The sequence below is a fragment of the Juglans microcarpa x Juglans regia genome, chromosome 2S (assembly GCF_004785595.1).
Source record: "Juglans microcarpa x Juglans regia isolate MS1-56 chromosome 2S, Jm3101_v1.0, whole genome shotgun sequence".
Lineage (NCBI taxonomy): Eukaryota > Viridiplantae > Streptophyta > Magnoliopsida > Fagales > Juglandaceae > Juglans > Juglans microcarpa x Juglans regia.
The window spans coordinates 20,511,129-20,533,361 of NC_054597.1; the positions used below are offsets into that span (position 1 = coordinate 20,511,129).

The 22,233-nt window shown below is 34.8% G+C and overlaps 1 protein-coding gene across 1 annotated transcript; it reads left to right on the forward strand.

The window, feature by feature from the left end:
• The first annotated feature begins 7,671 nt into the window (after nucleotides 1-7,671).
• Nucleotides 7,672-16,111, forward strand: LOC121251864 (switch-associated protein 70). The gene is given in 11 exon segments (XM_041151254.1): nucleotides 7,672-7,850; nucleotides 7,978-8,082; nucleotides 8,477-8,538; nucleotides 8,631-8,714; nucleotides 8,855-8,886; nucleotides 9,021-9,026; nucleotides 9,029-9,101; nucleotides 11,417-11,645; nucleotides 14,016-14,243; nucleotides 14,523-14,815; nucleotides 15,526-16,111. Coding segments are annotated over 11 exon segments (1,485 nt in total). The 5' UTR covers nucleotides 7,672-7,826; the 3' UTR covers nucleotides 15,875-16,111.
• The last annotated feature ends 6,122 nt before the right edge of the window (nucleotides 16,112-22,233 follow it).

Below are 22,233 nucleotides of genomic sequence, written 5' to 3' on the forward strand. Positions count from 1 at the left end.
CCCATTGGGGGATCCCGTTCATTTATTCCATTCCAATTTTTTTTTTTAATTTCTTAATTTGTTTTACGTAGTGATTAAAAAAATATTATTTAATAATATTGTGATTTTTTTTAAAATATTTAAAAGTGTTAAAAAATGATGTGAAACAAATATTTAAAAATGTTTTTTTTTCACATCATTTTTTTAACACTTTTAAATATTTTTAAAAAAGAAAAAAAATTCACAATATTATTAAACAACATTTTCTTAATCACTACATAAAAAAAAGAAATGAGATGCTTGAACGAGATCCCTGAGCGGGATCCCTAGCATTGCCCATGAGAGATATTTTCAAATTTCACTCCTATCATAAATTTGCTATGTTGAACACATGTCACCCTCTTATTGGAGGGTGTAAATCCTATAATAGCACGGCCTCCAATTTGGAGGGGCTCTCATTGGAATTTAATCAAGAGTTAGTAATTCAATTGAATACGTTTGGTGAAACTAGTTCTATTTGACACTATTCTATGAAAAGACTAAAGTCAAAATCTTAGAAATATTCTAAATCAATCTTAGTTAGGAATTCTAATCAACTAGGTTTTGTAGAACTTCAACTAGGAAAAACTCTAATGTTACCAATATTTAGAAAATCCTAGAAATCCATGCCATCCCTCGGATGACCCAGGAGGCTGTGTGGCCCATCTAAGAGAAAGCCAATGCTGGTATTTTGGCTAGACCTGTGTCAGTGTGAGGAAACCTACCATTGCTCTAAGGAAATTTCGTAGAAAAAACCAAAATCCCTATCTGCCGACTGCCGTAGGGGCAGCCAAATATAAAAAATATAAAAAAATCAAGACACGATCATAGCAAATATTGATGAAAGAAATTTCAAGATTTCATAATAACCAACATTTTATCAATTAAGAATTGCATGTAATTTGTAACAAACTGAAATGAAGATGTCAAAACATATTTACAAACTGAAAAGAGGATAAGCAAGCATAATAAAATAATTAGATGGTATAATTTGATTTGAAAGAAAATATTTTAAAGAAAAATTAAATTTTACAAACCAATCTTACTATCTCGTTACTACTTGATAATAGAATAAGGGCTCGTCAGGATTTTGAGATAAAATGAAAAATTTTCTTAACTCATCTCAACATCTAAATATCATTAAAAAATAAATACTTTTTAATTTTTAATTTTCAATTTTTTCATCAAATCACTATCAAAATATTACAGTTTTTTCAAACTTTCAAACCAAACACAAAAGATAATTTAACTTTTTCAAATCACAAAATAAAAATTATATTAAAAAATTATATTTTAACAATATTTTAACTTTATAATATTTTTATTCAAAACTTTTTCTCTCAATTCTTCAAAACCTCATAAAGTATCTTAACTTAAATTATTTCACTATTATTCATAAGTCATTTCACTATTATTCACAATTTTTTTATCTCTTCCCAACTCAATAAACGAGTCAGTTTTGAATCAATAACATCAAGAACATCATCAATGACATGTTTGGCCAAAATTACTACATTTTTGGCCAAAATCACAACAATTCTTATAATAACCAAAATAAAAGTTACTCTTAAAAAATTATATGCAATCAAATTTTTAACTCTGCCATCCACTTTATAAAATCCAATACAAAACATATTTAAAAAATGTATTCATATTTTCTCTCTTCTTTCACAAAATCCAACAAACAACGTATTTTTAAAAATGTTCTCAAAAGTTTTGAAACCAAACATGCTCTTGTAATATTTTTATCATAACTAAGATTATCGATATATTTCTATGCTATCACCCAACATAATGAGGTATTGACTATACAAAATATCACTCTTTGATATGACAAATGACTTATAATGTTTGAGTTCATTAATTTAATATGAATAAGAGTCATTGCTAACAGTGAATATAATTGAAATTTTTTAAATTTGTTTGAACTTGTATTTACGGTGTAAAAAAAATCAAAAAATTAGTTGAATCGGACAAGGTTGAACCAAACCGAATCTGTGGATTCGATCTAACCGTCCAGTACGGTACCGGTTCTCAAGAATCAAAACCAGTGCTAAACTGGTGTGGTACCAGCTTTCATATTTTGAAAAATGGTTTAAACCAAATCAGGCCGGTATATATATTTTTAATTTTTTATATTATATATATTATATACTAAATTGTTAATTAATATAATATGAAATTCTAATCTTATTATTCAATTCTATTAATCTTATAATATAAAACTAATATAACATTTAATGTAAGTTTGACACTACTTATACTAGTATAATTAGATATCAATTATACTATTTTAATCTTATTATTCAAGTTTATTAACGTTACTAATAAGTTAGACACTACTTATACTATACTAGTATAATTGAACATTAATGAATTAGTAATTGTTAATAATAAATACTAAAGTCTAACAATTAATTTTAGTATTGGAAAAATTATAATATTAAACTTATATAGTGTCACACATATAAATGGTAAACCGAAAAATCAGACCGAAACCCAAAAAATCGAAAGTTTCGATTTCAATGATGAATCGGTATGTATCGGGTCTTAAATTTCCAAAACCAGTGTATACAAGTTCCATTCTAAAGTTTATCCAAAATCGGACTGAACCAGACCAATTACACCCCTAATGACCAAGTCAAGTCATTGAAATTAATATAAAGTAATAATACTAGATACAGTCCTAGAGTGTATAAATAATGAGTACTTCATTTTAAAAAAGAGGGTGAATTAGAGACTCATATAAAAAATTATTTTTTAATAATAAGTCCCACTTGTTTCAAATAGAGTGCGTATAATTTACACACCCTAAAACTACAAATATTATTTCTCATTAATATATACTAGACATAACTTTTAAGTTACTGAAAGACTTAATGTAATTCCACAAAAATGTGTAAAGAAACAAACACATACGTCAAACTTCGATAGTCATTAATCTATAAAATGAAAATGAACAAATTTCAAGAGTTCACTTGTTTTTTTCAAGAAAGTTTTATAGAAATCTTCAAGGTACTTTTTCAACAATTATCATTAATTCTGCCTTTTTTTATTAGTTAAATATGGCGTTATTTTATCCCATTTGACATATAACAATTTGATTAGATGGGAAGTTGAGAATACTTCTTGGGAGATTTCGGGACGACATTAAGGGGGAGGTTTGGATACTAAAAATCATTCATCTCGTATTATTTCATCTAATTATTATAATTATTTTTAAATTTTTCTATAAAATATAATAAAAAATTTAATTTTTTTAAATAAAAATAAAAATATTTTAATAATATTTTATTTAAATTTTAAATTTTATCTCATCTCTACCTAATAGAAAGTTATTAGATTATCGATGTGATTTTTTGGGTGGCCTCCCTCGTAATTTTCATAGATTTGATTAGAATTGACAACTTAAAAAATCTTTTAACTAAATAGTTTGGCTTATGATATTTTTTTTTTTTAAGCAAAGTTTGGCTTATGATTTACGTATGCAATCTTGACTCAATTTAAAACAATCTCAATTCAACATGCGACATCTAGAATTGAGCATTTTTGTCACATCCCATGAATTGAGAAACAAAGTAACAAACTTATGATTGACGGATTTGATGCGATTCAACTAGGCTACGTATTAAGGACGTGTTTCACAGCTTCTCACACATGATCACTTGCAACAAAAGAGGTGTGTGGCTAAGAGGGTTTGGGAGAACGCCTCCAATGCCCTAGTCAGTAATAATAATAAAGAATCTCTCTCTCGCCAAAGAATCAGATAGGTTCCATTGTCATACCTGGATGTTGGATGGTATAAATAGAGCCCATGATGTTTTTGTTGTTAATCGATAACTATCTCATCTGTTATTTGAAATTCAAACCTCGACATGTTGGGGGTTTAGCCTATTCCGAATAAACCGATGGCTTCTCTCACCTAAAGCTCCCAGACTGTTATTCTTTCAGTATTTGAGACGGATTGGACTCTTCGTTGATTAGGTTATTGGGTTAAGCCGTAATTCAGACTTGTGGCATAGCCTAATGGGTCATGCCTAGGATGCCAATCTCATGATTCCTGCGATCTCCTTCCTCTTTTTGGTGATCCCCTCCTCCTTGGGCTCTTGCTCCATTGGGGCTTATGCTCTTGTTTCTTGTTGCTCGAACGCCGTGGTGGAGTAGCATTCTGAGCAACAATGCATTCTAGCTCGTCATTGCCCCTCATCTCTTCAAACTTTTGTTTTAGTGTGTGGCAATCTTCAGTTCTATACTCGCTTGCATTGTGGTACGTGCAATACTTCTGGGCCTGTCGCCCTTGATCCTCGCCACGCCTGGCCTCTTTGACCTTATCTTGATTATGCACACTAGAATAGTATACGTGATTGCTGTTATGTCGCCCTATGTGTGTGTCTCGCCTTCCATCATGTTGACCTTTCCTTGCCTTTTGTCCTCCTTCCCGATCTTTTTTTGAACCCCCCTTTGACACTTGCTCCTCCTTTCGTTCCGATTTAGTAGTTAAGGCGATTAGTGTATCTTCAACGTTGATGAAATTTTCTGCCCTGTCCATAAATTCTCATAAAGTAGAGGCCTTGCCAACTTGGTCATAAAAGGACTTTTTGGTCAAATGACCCCAAGCAGAGCGACCAACATGATCTTTTCATTTTGGTTATCAACTGTCATTCTCTCCTTATTGAACTGTGCCGGATATGCTTTCAAGCTCCTCTCTTCCCTTTGTTTTGCAGTCAGTAGGTATGTTGCTAGCCTCCTTTGCCTTCGACTGGCCATAAACTGGGTTAAGAGTTGCCTGCTTAGTTTTTCGAAGCTGTCGATAGATCTTGATTGTAATGCTCCGAACCACCCTTGGGCCATTCCCTTCAAAGTCAGAGGGAAAGCCCTACATGCAATCTCTCTGGGGAACCCATGGAGTGTTATGTGAGCTTTGAAGGTCTCCAAATGTTCCATTAGGTCTTTAGATCCATATTACATATCTATCGTTGAGACTTTGAACTTCAATGGCAATGGTATTGCCATAATTTCTACGTTGTACGGTAGATTGGTGCTAGTCAACAATTGATCAACCGAGAAAGATGTCCATATTTTCTTGGCCATCTCCTCGTACTTATCCATCAAACTGCATAGGTCATGGTTCATCTTTTTCGTTTCCTCATTTTCCCGAGGAGGTTTGTCTGCTCGAATGCTATGCGCTTTCATCTCAACCCTATCGGCCTGGTTGGGCACGGTGTCCTTCCCTGATGGCCCGTTCTTTGTTTTGGGGGTCTCGTTCTCTTTCCGTAGTGACTCCACATTGGCAATAAGTTTCTTTACTACTTCATCTTTGTGAGCCTTCCCTCCATATTTCGTGATATCACTTCCTGGTCTCTGTTTGCGTGGGATCAAGTAGTGGTGGGCATGTGAAAAACATGTTGGTTGTAGGACAAACAAAATCCCACAGACGACGCTAACTCTTAAGAACGTGTTTCACAACTTTTCACACATGATCACATGCAACCAAATGAGTGTGTTGCTTAGGGGGATTGGGGGAACACCTCCGATGCCTAAGTCAGTAATAATAACATATAATTTATCTCTAGCCAAAGAATCAGATAGATTTCATTGCCATACTTGGATGGTATAAATAGAATCTACGATGTTTCTGTTTCTAATCGATAACTATCTCATTTGTTATTTGAAATTTAAACCTCGAGATGTTGGAGGTTTAGCATATTCCAAATAAACCGATGACTTCTCTCACTCGAAGCTCCCAGGTTGTTAATCCTTTCAGTATTTGAGATGGATTGGGCTCTTCATTGATTAGGTTATTGGGTTGAGCCATAATTCAAACTTGTGGTATGGCTCAATAGGTCCTGGGGATATTAATTCCCTTCCACTACATTTGGATGTCGAGATGAGATGAGTTGAATTGTAAATAATAGTATTTTGTGGGTTCCATTTAGATGGGTTTAACTTTTTTAGGTTGAGATGAGTTTAACTTTTTAGATTAAAATATATGAAATAGGTTGAGACGAGTTTAACTTTTTTATGAGAAGTTGAAAAAGTAGTGGATTCAAATAATAATTTGTTTGAGATAAGTTGAGTTTGGTTCAACAACCAAATACAACCTTTGGGTTTTGGCTTATTCATATATATTCCAAGGGTTATGCTATTCATCATCCCGCACCACACACTATACATATTTTAAATTTTTTTATTTTATTCTTGTTAAATTAACTGAGTTGTTCTACTTATCATCCATATATCACATACTTGTTATGAGAAAAATAAAATAAAAAATTAAAAGAAGTGTGGTGTGTGGTATGTGTGTGATGCTAAATAGAAATTATTCATGATGGAAACCCAACTTTTCATGACAACACCAATTCACTGTGGTATTTGGGTAAATAAACTTGATAACAAATCAAAATTCAATTCAAGACTATAAGAAGTAAAGTAACAAATGACCAGAAGCTTGGACTTATGTTTGGTTCATGTAAGAAAAAAAACAGTAATTGAGTTTCCAAATTCATTATTTTATTCATCAAAGTCTTATGATATTCTTATGAGAAGCCTTCTTAAGATTTGGTTTTAATAAGAACGCTATTGTATTTGTTTTGTTCAATTTCGTTGTTTTGTTCGTCAACTGACCGGTGACATGTCACTTGTCGACATTTTACATGCCACTCTAAGAAAAAAACAATTAAAATATTAAATAATTTAAAGTTCTAACAAATATACAAAAACTTAAAAAACATTTAAAGAATTAAAAAATAAATCAAGACCTAAAATTTAAATATTTTAAAAAAACTTTAAAAAGCTGTTTTTAAAATTCTTGGAACAAATTTGGAAAAAAGTGGCAGCCACAATTAAGGTTGCCCTGGCCAGTTTACATTTACAAGCAACCAAACTAAATTGCTTGATTTCATTTGTTTTCACAAACCATCTAATTTTATTTAAATTAATTTAATTATTTTGATATTTATTACATGTAGGCCATGGCATAGTCGTCTTTCATGTGAAAGCACAAAATTAAAAGGCCATATTTAGTTTCACAAAATTGTGAGAATTCTTTTTAGGTCCCGTTTGAATTTGAAAAATATTTTATTTCATCTTATTATTATAATTTTTTTAAATTTTCACACAAAATATAATAAGTAATTCAATTTTTTCAAATATCAAAATAATAATAATATTAAAAAATAATATTCTAATATATTTTTTTTCAACTTTTATTTATCATCTAAAATTATCCCATTTTATCTCCGAATCCAAATCAATACTTAATCTTTTAGATTTTTTTACTCCCCAATGTACCTAAAAAAATCTAACCAGAAATAAAGTTTCTATGACAAAAAGAAAAAAAGATGAAAACAATTTTTACAAAAACCCTACAAAAACATATTTCTTTCATTTTTTTTTCATATTTGAACAACAATATTTCTCAAAATAACTTTCTCAATTTGAATTAATTTCCCAAAACCCTCTAGTTTTTATAAAATGCTATAAAACTTATTCCAAAACTGAAAAATAATTAACAAATCGAAAAGAAAAAAAAAAGAAAAGAAAAGGAAAGAAAACAATTTAAAAAAAAAAAGAAAAAAAAGAAGAGCAAGTTGAGCAACATATATACATGTTAAATAAATAATTTCATTTTGTTTGAAAAATAAATAAAACAAGTACCACCTGCAAGTCCACGAAAGAAACCTAACAGCCCGGCACCGGCTTTGAAAGATCACCCTCAAAAGGAAAAACCCTGCCATTATCAAATAGACCCTTCCAAGGTTCCATATTTGCTTTTGCGATACCTCTCCAGTCTTCGCTGTTTTCCTACCATGGCCTCCAATGTTGCTACACCGGTTAGTTCGTCAGCCCCTCCCTATCACCCCCCCTCTCTCTATCTATATGTGTGTGTGTATGTTTGTTTATGCGGGATTGATAATTATGTATTATTTTGGTAAAATCTAAAATATGGGGCTGGAACAGAGAGCCGGGGATGCAGACAGTAGCTTGGAGAAGATCAAGCGGCAGTTGGCATCCGGTTCCGGCAGGAACTTGCTGCAGGGCCCTCTTCTCAAGCGATCCGAGACCGTACAATACTCTCTCTCTCTCTCTCTCTCTCTCGCCAATTGCGTCTAAATTGGATTGGTTATTTGTGATTAGATTTTCGTTGAATTCAGGCCTTTGTGAGAATTTAGCTCAAGCAAAGGGTTGCCTTCTGCTTTGAATTTTAACTTGAGAAGTTGCAGTTTTTATAGTTTTTTGTTTTGGTCAATTTGCTCTATCATGACCTTTTCCTAGATGTAATTTCTTCCACCCTGTTTGAATTGGCCAAAAGTTTTTGAAAATAATGTAATGGGTTTATAAGAATGAGACTACTTGACTACGATTAGTATTCACTGATGGACGAGTGATTCTATGTGGGAGTTCGGAAACGGAAGAAGTGATGATAGCCGAATTAATATTGTTGTGTGCAACTTAACAGCTGAGGAAATGGAACGAGCGGTGGGTGATCTTGGACCCAACGACTGGAAGAATGGAATACAAGTCGGTGAATATTTTGCATTATTTTCCCTGGCTTTGCTTTGATTACCTAAGAATTTTAATATTTGATATTTCGTGTTGTCTGTTTGCTTTAGGATCAGGAGAAATGAGCCAGCTGTTAAGGGATCCATTATATTTGATGCAAATAGCACGATTACCATATCTCCTGTCAACTTCCAGTAAGATTGAGAGCGTTCTGAATAAGCATGCATTATTGCATTCTTGGCTAAGTAATTCGTCCAAGTGGCTTTTAGCTTTAAAAATTACTAACACTTTATTTTTTTTCGTGTTTTTTTGTTTCTTTCTTAATGTGCTTTAGTGGACTACCAAAGTATGATGGCTGTTGTTTCTGTATCCACATTTCATTATTTTTTCTAGCAATGTAGAAAATACTAAAGTTTGTATCTTTTTGAGTTTCATTGTAAGTATCCTTTTAATGTGGGTTGAAATTGTAAACATGAGCGCTTCTTAACTATTATAATTAGATATTGGGACCCCCAGAAAAAGGACTACTTCCTTTGTGCAGAGACTCCTGGTGCGGCTAGAGCTTGGGTATCAACTTTACAGTAGGTTCTCTGGATCTTTCCTTTTTAAGCCTTTGCATGATATGATTTATTGTAATATTTTTCTTTGGTTACAAAAAGGTTTACTGTGTCATGGTTCTGCTGTGCATCCGTTCTTCATTTATAACAAGTTTGGAATGGTCTTATTCTAGCACATACATTTGTTAGTATAGTCAAGTATCTTGTAGGTTTAATTTTTTCAGAAAACCTCTAGGGGTTGGTTCAAGTGGTAAAGGTCTTGGTCTTAATGATATGCTCCCTCCAAGGTCCAAGGTTCGAATCCCATTGGGTGCAAACACTGTCTAGGGGCCATCAGGCTGGGGGAATTTTCACCTTGAATAACCTGAGCTGCACTTGCTCGAAACTCCTTGCCGGCCTGTGCACCCTTGGGATTAGTCGAGACGTTGTTCCCGGACACCCGGTGCCAACCAATTTATTTATATATTTTTTTTCAGAACATAAATTAAATAATTAAATTTCTCTATCCTTATTAACTTATGTTTTTGGGAAAATTGTTGATATAATATGATATGGTAGACGTCTCTTGTAATTACCCAATGAAGCACAAATCACATCTAGGCCTATACTCCAAAAGGAATAGTCAATGTTACAATTGAAACCCTTTAAAATCTTTATAAAGGGATTGAACTTCTCCCTCCAAGGCAATGTGTGACAGAGGCAGGAGGAGATACTCGACTTACAGACTTGGGATTTGAAACATGACTTGAAGTGGAAGATGAGGGTATTTGTTCTGGGTTCATAATTGCTTGAATAGGCTGATGGGAGAAGGGAATAGCGCATTGAAGGATGGAACTGAGGTAGTCCATTAGAGCTTCGGTAGGGAAGTCCAGGAGCAGCACTAGAGGGAGACCGATCAGTACCGTATTTAATCTCCCCATTCACCACCTTCCTTACACAATGGGATTATTACATCTCTCAAACTAGTACTCTACATTTTACCTCCCCAATTTTTAACTAAATACTTCAGATGTTTGGTGCACTTATTAAGAGAAAGTATGACTCACATGTGAGTGAGAGTGTTAAAACATAACTTAAACAATTGAAGTCATTTCTTCTCATCAACTTAACTTTTTAGGACAAATGGTGATTTAACAAAGTTGTAAACTCTGTAATGAATGCTTTAGAGATATGTAGAAAGAAACAAGGTTATGTGATTGTGAGCTTGAAACTTCACTACTAGCAAGGTTCTTAATGTTTATTTTTGGTGAAAAGCTGTCCTTTACTTTTGCTCTAAATAGTGTATGGTTTTTATATTCCGTTTTCCAAACCCTAGGGGTTGGCTCAAGTGGTAAAGGCCTTGGTCTTGGTGGTATGCTCCCTCCAAGGTCTAAGGTTCGAAACTACTTGGGTGCAAACAATTTCTAGGGGCTATCAAACTGGAGGATTTTTCCCTTGAATTACCCGAGGTGCACTTGCGGGAAGCTCCGTGCCAAGGGCATGTGAACTCCTAGGATTAGTCGGGACACTGTTCTCGGACGCCCGGTGCCAATAAAAAAATATTCCGTTTTCCTTTCCAGATGGCTAGCTATATGGTTGGCCTTATAGTCCAAAAGACTATATAATAGTCTATTCTAGAATTTCTGAAGTTTGCAGATGTTTCTTGCAAACTGATGGCTGATTTGTATGTGAAGTTGCCTTGTCGGTAATTTTTTGATTAAAAGGGATCATGCAGTCATCCGAAATTTGTACTAAGTTTGGAGCATGGGACCCTTCCATATTTTATGATATTATTATTTTTTACTTGCCCCATTGTTTAAGAAAAGAAAGGCTGTGGTCAATGATGTAGGGTTTGGAAAGAGGTACATTGCTTCTTCCTACATCCCTGTTCTGTATAGTGGTGAAAAGTCTTAGTTGTTTTAGAGCTTAGTAGAGATTAGGCAAAAAACTGCGAGAAGTCAAGTTGAGTGGCTCTTCAACTTTAAGTTAGGTGGCTTGAAGTATTGGTCAAAGTTCATCATGTTTAAGGATCATGATGAGAGTTCATTGACATTTATTTCTTTTAATATTTCCTTGCATGCGTGCGTGTGTTTTGTGAGTGTCGTGCAAATTCTTTATTACGTTGTTGACTGCTGTCACTTGGATACTGGTTACAAATTCTCAACTATTAGCTATTCTCTACAATTGCATTTTGTTCATTAGATTGAATCCTTTGCGTAAAATGAACATTTTTCTGATAACGTTTTCTTCTTTGTGTTTGATTTGTTGCCCCAGTTATAAACACATTTATTGATGAATACATATTTTGGGGCTTATTATCTGCTAATATTTCCCTTTCTCATTTGCCTTGTGACGTTCAGTGCAACACAGTTGGTTCTGAAGGCCCATAAAGAGGCTGTGAATTCCTTAAGTGGGAATGGTTCTGCAAAATTAGGAACAGTTGCAACTGTAGTTTCTGCTGCTAATTCGACAGCCCTTGAATGTTCTAAAGAAATTGAAGCAGCAATGCAGATTTCTTTAAGAAATGCTCTAGGAATGGTGACAAATAAAACAAGCGATGGTCCAATGGATGATCTAGCAATCATGAGGGTACAATATCTATATTTTCCACTTTATACTGTGTCTTTACTTCAATTATGAATTGCATGCCTTATGATTTTTCATTGGGATTATGTTTATGGTCTTTGCCTTTATTGATAATAAGATGAATAGCTTGCGTTCGTCTGCAGTTACATCAGATTTATATCCTGCACTTTTAATTGTTTAACTAAGTTGGAATGTACATATTAATCACTTGTAAATCCATTTGCCATATTTGGTTGTCTCTGATATTTGGTACAAGATAGATGGAACCAATCTAGGAGGCAAAGCTAGAATGTATATGTATGGATGATTGCACATATTGCCTTCTTATTTGTGCCAGTACTAACTTCTTTACTTAATAAATACCTTCATACACACTTAATTCTCAGATGCTAAAAGTAATATAAAAATGGGTAAAAATTCTTATATCACCATTAAGTTAATAAAGTTGGGAACAAAGTTTGAATAATTTAGAATAACTATAACCTGTGCAGATTTTTCTACATAGGCACATTGTCGTGGCCCAAAAGTTTCAAATACAGATGTTGGGGAACTATATGTTCCCTCATGTACCAGGACGAGTTTGCTACATTGGAGAAACTAGAGAAAGCTGTTACACTAACATCAAAATCGGATTATCCGCAGATGAAAACTCTATTTGTGCAGAAAATCAAAATCTTCAAAATAACAAGTCTAAATCATGGTCCCATTAATAAAGCATAAACAATATTGGTAAAGATTCCTTATAGAAGCAAGGTAAAAAAGAGATAAGACTCTATACATACTGCAATTTCTCCAAAGATATCTAGATGTTCAAAGATTTGAACAAAGGTCAGCTGAAGGCGAGACATTTAGTCTTAAGAGTGCTATTCATGCAAAAGGCTAATTTGAAAAATATTAGAACAATAATGATGAACTTAAGGCCATGTAAGTGGTAAACCACATGGTATACATGGAGGTGATGATCGAGTTATGAAATTGCTGCAAAATGAATAATGTTAAGGTATGAACTAATTGATTAGCTTATTCCTGAATTCAAAGGTATATCAAACAAGTCAATAGACTCTTCGTATCACAATGAATGAAGGTATGGCACATCCAAAGAAGCAAGCTAGCTGTAACATGAGCAGGATTGAATGCACCAGCGATAAAATATGCTTTATATGTTTATCATCCCAAGAACATCAAAATTCCATTTTTTGTGTATTGCTCTGCAGGAAGCTCATGCAAATGTACCACCCTCATGGGTGGGGGTCCCTGAAAAATATATGAACGAATATATCATCAGATATGTGATGAAAACTCTACTCCACAACCTTCACAACCTCGATGTAATCAGGTCATGGCCATTTATTGCCACCCATGCTCTGGATCTTAGAAAATATCCCATTCACAAGAACCAAGTCAAAGAGTTACTCATGTTTCAATTGTCTGGATAGAATTTGGTTTTGGAGAAAGAGATGTATTGATATATTAGCACGAAGTTTGAGAATCTCGTCAAAAGCTCTATTGTTAAAAAAAATGCTTAGGAAGAAAATGGCAGGTGTTCCAGTAGTGCTCATTCAATTAAAAAGAAGTTTAATGTGTTCAGTGTCTTTCATGTACTAGATCGTTCATGATCATCAAAGCCTGAGAATTGGATTTCTGAGAAACCAATTTCCTGAAATGCACTCTTAAAATCTGATATTTGGTGAGTAGTAAAATATTTGAAGAACATTGCTTTTCTTCTTGTAAAGTTAGGCAGCAACCAGAATGATGCGAGGCAGCCCATTTTACTAATATATAGAATATTGTATGCATTATGGACTGCTTAGTAGCTCTTGGAGAATGACATTTCAAATTTTACTATTTCGGATTTTTTCCCTAGTGGATGGATTTGGATCGTGGCTGCTATTACTATCGGTTTGGCTTGATTGAGGAATTCATTGGCAGTTCAGTGTAGAGTGCGATGTGATATTGCCTCTTGTTTGTGCGTGTGCCCTTACTTCTATGTTAAGTAGAGTGCTGTTGTGATTGGGCTTCTTGTATGTGTTTGTGCATATGCCCCTTCAATGTTGAAACTTGACTAGTGAGAGTTATTGAATATATGAAGAATAGGCATTTGGGTCCCGTGATTGTGTTTTATCATAGTAACGGAATTTGGCTGGCTTGGCTTATTATAGGTGCTTTTTTGCTTTAAGGCCCTGTTTTAACTGGCCTTCTTAGCATGTTGCCTCTTGCCACCATGGACTTCTCATGTTGTTTACTCTCTCTCTCTCTCTTCCCCCTTTTATTTTTTCTAGCTAAGCTTATTCCCTTAATGTCATTGCTAGTCAGGCAAGTATATTTGGATATTCATTTCACCTATATTTGGTTGTATGAGTGTGCATCTTGCAGGAGACACTGCGAGTCAAGGATGAAGAACTGCAGAATTTGGCTCGGGACCTTCGTGCACGGGATTTAACAATAAAAGATATAGCAGATAAATTATCTGAGACTGCCGAAGCTGCTGAGGCTGCTGCATCTGCTGCTCATACAATGGATGAACAAAGGAGAATTGCATGTGCAGAAATTGAGCGTCTTAAAAGAGATTCAGAGAAGCAGCTGGAGTCATCTATGTCAAAGGTACTTTTTTTTCCAGTGTGTCAAAGGTACTTTGTTGATGGCTTTTGTGTTGTCTGATCGATAATGTTCAACCTGATATGGAGGAAACAACTAAGAAAGAATACTTAAAAAAAAACTAGGAAAGAATTCTCAGTCAATGATCATGAATATCTTTCGCTGTTGAATTCCCTTCCTCTCCCTTTATTTGATTTATCCTTTATTGAATTTGAAATATTACTATGATTTTAGATGTCACTTTTAATTGTCTTTCTCTATTATGGCTTTCATACATACTTGCAGCTAAAAGAATCTGAACAAAAGGTTATGGCTGTGAATAGAGAAAGAGAGCAACTGAGTAAACAGAGAGACTCTGCTATCCAGGAGGCACATATGTGGCGTTCTGAGCTTGCAAAAGCTAGAGAGCGTGTTGTTATATTAGAAGCAGCTGTTGTGAGAGCAGAAGAAAAGGTCAGGGTTACAGAGGCAGATGCTGAAGCTAGAATAAAGGAGGCTATACAGAAAGAATCAACTGCTGTGAATGAAAAGCAAGAGCTTCTGGCATATGTAAACAAGTTACAAGCACAACTTCAAAGGTTTAGTATCTCAACCCCTGTGCCCAATAGGGATCATTTCACATCTACTCTTCTGTAATTCTTGCTTGACATGATTCCCCTGTTTCAGAAAAACCACTTAATAGTGCCAAGTTATAGGCAAAACCCTTGATGGTGCTTAGTTACAGTGACTACCAAAAATAGAAAAAAATGGTCCAACTATGAAGTAAATTGAAAAGCATGCGAGCCCTTATTTATATAAATGTCAAGCTAAGGTTCCTTTGGATTACCCGAGGTGCACTCATGGGAAACTCCTTGCTGAGAACTATGCACCCCCACCCAGGATTAGTTGAGACTTTGTCCCGGACACCCCGTGCCAATAAAAAAAAATGTTAAACTAAGATGTTAGAGAAATGGTACAATTTTGCCAAAAATCTATAGAAATTTCAGACAAGTATGAGTTTATAAAAAGCTTGCTTTTCTTGTTTTTATTGTGTACTATACATGTATGCCTCACAGTGTTACATGATGTAGTATTGAGTTTTTCCCCCACTCAAAGAATTCCCCAACCCAAGAAAAATGATAGTTACTGTAACCATTGCATGACTGGTGTCTGCGATCCCAATTTTTTGAATAAAGTTCCATCGGGAGAATTAGACTATGATGTAAAGGTCAATAAAAACGATGGCCACTTAACTTAGTGAGGATAAGTTTAAAAACCTTTTTTTTTTTTTTTTTTTTTCTCTTAACAGACAGCAGATTGATACTAAGCAAATTTTTGAGGAGAAGACTGAGTCTTGCTCGGGTATTGATAACACTCTTCCACTGACAAAGCATGTAGACTTGTCGGAGGAGAATGTGGATAAAGCATGTCTCAGTGTTTCTAGGGCGATCCCAGTCTCCGGAGAGAGTGTAGTCCATATGGCAGCAGATCAGGTGAACCTCCACATTCATGATGGTGAATGGAGTGATATTCAGGCAAATGAGGCAAGGATAGCTGATGTAAGAGAAGTTGCTCCCGAGACTGAAGGCAGCAGCTTGGATATTCCTGTTGTTAGTAACCACCACGAACAAGGAGCGAACTCTTTTCATCGGCCTTGATATCAATAACTACATTTACATTAAAAAGAAAATTTTCATATGTAGGGATTGACACAGTTTCGGATACAGGAGAAATGTGAACTTCATCGTTGTATTTCTTTCCTCTGATTTCTTTCAAAACTATAAATGGAGTAAAAGTCTATGTCATGGTACTCAATTGGTTCCTGTTGTGGGGCTCTGAAATTCTCTAGTGTACTTTACCGGCTTCACAATAACAATTTGTTATGTTTCCATACAGAGCTTATTTGGTAGTATTCTTTGCATGTAACGTTCACTTCGATCCATTTTATTGAGGACCTCTCCCACCACATTCTATTTTTTTGCACATTTTACTTTTTTTTGGAATGTTTTGCACGTTCTACTTGATTTGAGTTATTCTGTAGCTTTCTAATTTTACCGAATTATAACTGTTGGCTTTCAAGTGGGAATCGATAAAGTAGCAATATTGGCAATATATATATTTATATATATATATATTGTGTGTGTGTGGGGGGGGGGGGGGGGGGTCTATGCGTCATATACATGTAAGTGAATTTCGGAATTTAATATTTGAACACAATCAATAAATTGCTCGGTTAATGTGATCTGATTCATAAAATACCCATCCAAAAGCACCTTGCGGCTCTTTTTGTCTCTTCTTTTTTTTTTTAGCCCTTCTACTCATCATCTTTATATTATACACCACACACCACACTTGTATTTTTACTTTTTATTTATTTATTTATTTTTTATTATTGCCAAACAAAAAGAATTCTTCTACTTATCATTTATATACTATATATTTGATGAGAGAAAAATAAAAAAATAAAATAAAATAAAATAATCGTGTCGTATGTGGTATAGGATTGATGAATAGATTTTTTTTTTTTTTTTAAACACAAAATGTGAATAAATTAACACAACACGGTGTGAGGTAGAAACCATAAAACTATAAAACTAGGTCCTTATACCAGGCTTGAAACCGAGAGGGAAATATTGCAAATATCTGATGTTGCGGTGAAATACATGAAGTAAACACACTCAAAAGGAGAATAATAATAAAAAAATCGTTACCAGAAATTAACGCACACATATATGAGAAAAACTAACTACAAGATACGAGAAAACGTGGTATGAGTAATTCATGAGTCCACTTGTAAAACACGGTGCAATAGAGAGGTACGAGATAATACTCAGATAAACTCCCTTAACTACACGGAGCTAAATCTGAAAGAAGAGAATGACTGGGTCAACCAACATATACCACCGTCGAGGAAGTCAAATGCAAACTTTCAGTGTACATTAGAAGCACAAGGTCATCACCATATTACTCTTTTAACACTACAATGCCATGGACTTGAAACAACTAGTATACTAGCATAATCCACACACATTGTAAGCTCTGACAAGGAAGTCACTTATCTCATGCAGTGATAGTCATTGAGTTTGATCGTTGGTGCGTTGGCTTCAAGCAGTCAGCTGATGATGACCTCGGGCGCCTAAGCAGGTGATCAGTTCAAAATTTTAGAAAGGAGGGGGTGTTCCGTTTGAACAAAGAACATACGAGAAAGAGAGAGAGAAAGACAGAGACATAGAGAGCTTGAGTAGCTAGAGAGAGCTTTTGTCACGGAGTGGAAGATAGAGATGGCCATTAAGTAGATAAAAGGGTGAAATGGTGTCACAGTCCTCTGTAACATGAAGTCGTGGGGATTGGTCCGGTGGTTGGTAAGCATCCGGTTGTCTAGGTGTACGTTGTATTGAGGGGGGTGGCAGTGTCCATAATAACTTTGCCACATCCCAGAAGAATGACCAAGGAGGGACGAGCTCTTCGATTGGGGTTGGTCCTCCAGTCTGCTGCTTGTGAATGTCGTACACGTGGTGATAAAGTCTCTAGTTGCACATGGTCTGGCGGCATGTGAGTCCGTGAGTCTTCTCCCAACGGTGTCGTATGGGGAAATAGATTCCGAGCATTTGCTCAGCATCACATCATAGTGTGGGAATGAACTTGAAAGTTTTCATGAATCGACTCAATTGCATAGGTTTTAGTCTATCAATATAGTTAGTGCGCAGCCACTCACTATAGGTACCTATAAGTGTCAGAATGAGATACGCTCTGCACCATTAGTTACGTTGAATATTTAGGATTTTGTGGCCCAATAAACTCATTTTCAGTTTTCAGACAAAATGCTTGTTCGAAAACGCGTTTTGATTATGTCGATGACTTCAGAGTCGAATTTCGATAAACGATTTGCACCCTAAGGTTAGTATGTATATTTAGGAATTTACAATGTAAGTTTTATTTTCATTTTTTTCGAAATAAATAGTAACCTCGATAGTAGTAGGCGTGCTACCCGCACCATACGGTGTGGGGTAGCCCCCACCCTGCCCCCTACCTCGCATGGGCTGGGGGTGTGGTTTTCACCCCCGCCCTGCATGTCGAGGGATGGGGCGGACTCCCAATCTGCCTCGCCTCCCGCCCACTTCAATAATGGACTATAGTTCACTAGGCCCAAAAATTATTTCTAGGTCTAAAAGTGATCAAAAACACATTTTGGACCCAAATTGTAAATTTAAATTTGTAAATATGACTATAATTTAAAAACTATATCTAGTGCATATTTAGTATAAGTTGTAATGTAGCAGGGTTTCCATTTTATAGATTGCCTTCACAATACAAGTCTTACACTTGAGCAATGTGAGACTCTTATATTGGCTTGGCAATCTAGGTCACCCTACTACTCTACAACTTACATAAATTATTAAGTAAAAGTTCTATTTAATACATATTACTATATTTATATATTGTACAAATAATAAATATTTATAAATATATATAGTATAAATATATATAGTATAAATATATATAGTATAAATATATAATACAATATATAAGTGTGGGGCGGGAGAAACGTGGGGCGGGGTTGGGCCCTCCCCACCCCTAGCCCCTGCTAGGGGGGCCAGATGCGGGGGCGGGGTGCGAGGCCCCGCTGCCCACCCCTAGAAAGTAGCATCAAGTGTAGTGTTTTCAAAATCACAGTGTAGAATGTCCAAATTAGGTTAGAGAAGTTTTATTTGGACACTTGGCAAGATCTTAGCCATACTTGGTGAATAGTATTGGACACTTGATACCAAGAGAAATCATGAGATGAAAATGTGAAGGAAATCAAGCATTGAGATCATGCCATCTAAGTAAAACACTATTCTATCCAATCATCCAATTTGTGCCAAACAAAAAGGGTTTCAACCCTAGTGAAATCCCAAATACTTGAAATCTAATTGAAACCTCCAAAGCTTGATTGAAATCGAAATCTAAACGGTTTCCCGAAACTCTAAATTTGCTTCCAAATACTAAATGGATCCGTTTTCTAGCTAGCGTTTAATCACTTGATTAAATAACTTTCACATGCTATTAACCAATCAAATTCATGCTATGACATCGCTATTAAATCCTTTAAACCTTGAAAATTTATTGGACCAAGAAAAATTGGATTTGGGTTTGATAGCAAACCCAAACCTTAGCCAAACCCTCTTTAAACCTCAAATTGAGGCCCACAAGGTTAAGGCCCATTGAGGCCCACAAAATTGAGCCACCTTTGCAAATCTTGTGGAGGAAGTTTCCCCCCATCCATGGCTGATCAAACTTTGCCCAAAGCAGCCCCAAGTTGTACTTGATTTGAAGGCCAAAGCCACCTCACTCACCAAGTCTAACACAACAGCTTTTGGCAGCAATACCATGGGCTGGTTTTTCTGTTTTGGGCTAACACAACCATCACTCAAGGTCATTCACAGCTCTCTCATCACCCCTTAGTTGTGTAAGAAGGCTTCCAATAGATCTATCTTTCATTTAATCTCTTTCCAACACTTTTCTTGGAGAGAAACCTAAAGATTTTCTCGGACAGTTTTCCTGAGTCACTTTGCACGCCCTTTTGGAAGCTTTTTTAAGTATTATTGCACGAAGTTCCCTAAATAAGAGTTGTTCCTATTTGAGTATAGCTTCTAAGGATATCTTTTTTGTTGATTGTCATGGCCATTTGTTTGATCAAAAGTTGTTTTAAGCATAGAAAGGTTAATCTGAGCGGTAAATTATATAGTGGTTGTTATTTTGGTATTTTTAACCTAGCTACTGGAAAGATCTTGGTCTGAAATTTTTATGGAGTGTAGCTAACATGTTTATATTAAATTTTGAAGAGGAATTGTTGCATGTTATAAGCTTTTGATAAAATGTTTGCTTATATCTAAAAAGTTGGAATCTTGAAGGGGTAAAAAAGTTTCTATTTTGTGAAAGCTTGGATATTTTGTGGTTTAATCATGCTCCGATGGCTTTGATATTTTTATATGATGATTCTAAAGTCTTTGATCTACATTTTAGGATGTTATTTCAAAGATTTTTGGTGTTTGTTTTAATTATGCATGCAGAGACTCGATTAGGTCATAGATTTGAGGTTTTCAGGTGTATGGATGTTTTGATGCAAATATGGCCATGTGGTCTTGAGTTTAATGGTTGGATATATTTTAGCACATGTTTTTAAACCATGAGATATTTGTTTTTATGATTTTTTTCATGGGATGTTTCGGATCAAGTGGTTTGATCAAAAGCAAACTTTGAGAAAATTTGTTTTTGGTGAAGTGTTGAAGTGAAGTACTTCTAGATGAGTTTTGTGAATTTTGATGACTTTTACATGATGATTCAAAAAGATGATATTTCTTATGAGTATGTTAGGAATATTTTGGAAGTATGTTTTTGAACTTGTGGAGTTCTTGGAATTGTTTTAAAAAGAGACAAAACCTTGAGAATCTAATGTTAAGTTTTTAGTTAAAGCTTGGAGCTTTATTATAAAAAAAAACTTGTGATTTTTATATAGTGAGCTTTTGTTAGTTGTTCTTTTATAATTTTTTAAACATAGGATGTGATCATCCATGTTGCAATATTTCGGTTTTAAGCATGAGAAATGAGGTTGATAGAATTACAACAAAAACCAAAGTGTTTTGCCTTTGAAGGTTTCGGCCTTAGTGTGTTTGTGATAGTTATGATGCATTTTAAAATTTTCTAATTAGATATTTTGATTTAGGAAAAAATTTACATGAGGAACGTAAATTTTGGTGACTTTTGGAGTTATTATGCAAAATCCTTAAGTTAGGGGTAAAATGGTCATTTTTCTACATATAAAGGGTAAAATGGTAATTTTACTCTAAGATAGTATTTACTATTTTTCATATTTCTAAGTTATTAGTAATGAAGTTCTAATGTTTAGAAATCCTTACTTACAGTTTCTCATGTTTCGTGCTTTCTTCGTAACGCAACAATTACTATAAGTTAGATTTTAACTTATTTTCAGATTACTGTGTATGTGTGTTGGTAAGGGAACTGTTGTCTATGTTCTTATGTTATCATATATGCCATACTATGCCATGTCACAACATGTATGTCTAGTACACATTATATTCTGCCACGAAATGTTTATCTGTTACACTTTATGCCATGTCATGAAATGTTATCTGTTACATATTATGCCATGCCACGAAATGTTACACATTACTTCATGAAATGTTTACCTACTTCATGTTATGCCATGTCATTCATCTCACGTACATGTCATGCTACGTTATGTCATGTCGTTTGTCATCTTGTTTCACGTCACGTCATGTTTCGAGTACAGAGTGTGCCTCAAAAATAGTATTTTCCTCGTCAGTCATGCCTGAGATACTCGTGACGTAATCACAATGATTGTCCGAGTATCTCCATTGATAAATAATGCGAGGTACTTCCGACGTAATTATTTTGATTGTTCTCTACTCAAGTGCTCCTGGCGTGATCATTCTGATTGTCTGAGTATCTTTGACGGATTATGTTGGGCTGAATCATTCTGATTGTTCACCATTCCTGACGAAACAACTAGTGAAATCATTTTGATTGTCAGAGTTCATGTTCAGTTTTAGGTTAAGCTCATGTTCAGTTTCAATTTAAGTTCATGCTCAAGTTCAATTTACTGAACATTCCAAGTTCATACATTTCATATTCAAGTTCATGTCATGTCAAGTTTAGTTTCAGTTCAGTCTATGCTCAAGTTCAAGTTATGTCAGTTCATGTCATGTTAAATGTCAAGTCAAGTCAAGCTTATTTATGATCATGTATGCATTTATGTCTTTGCTTCTATGCATGCATCTTTGACTTGTATGTTAAGTTATCTGTTAATTTGTTGAGATTTGTAATCAAATCTTATCGTGGTAGTCCTAACTACCCTTTCCCTCGGAATGGTAGACCATGTGTCAGGATCAGGAGGCGCACCAGAGGTTGAACAACTGGAGGCGGTCAATTAGACAGTGACTGCAAGACGTGGAGCTCATAGACTCAACTCTTTGATTTATCGTTAGTATTATGG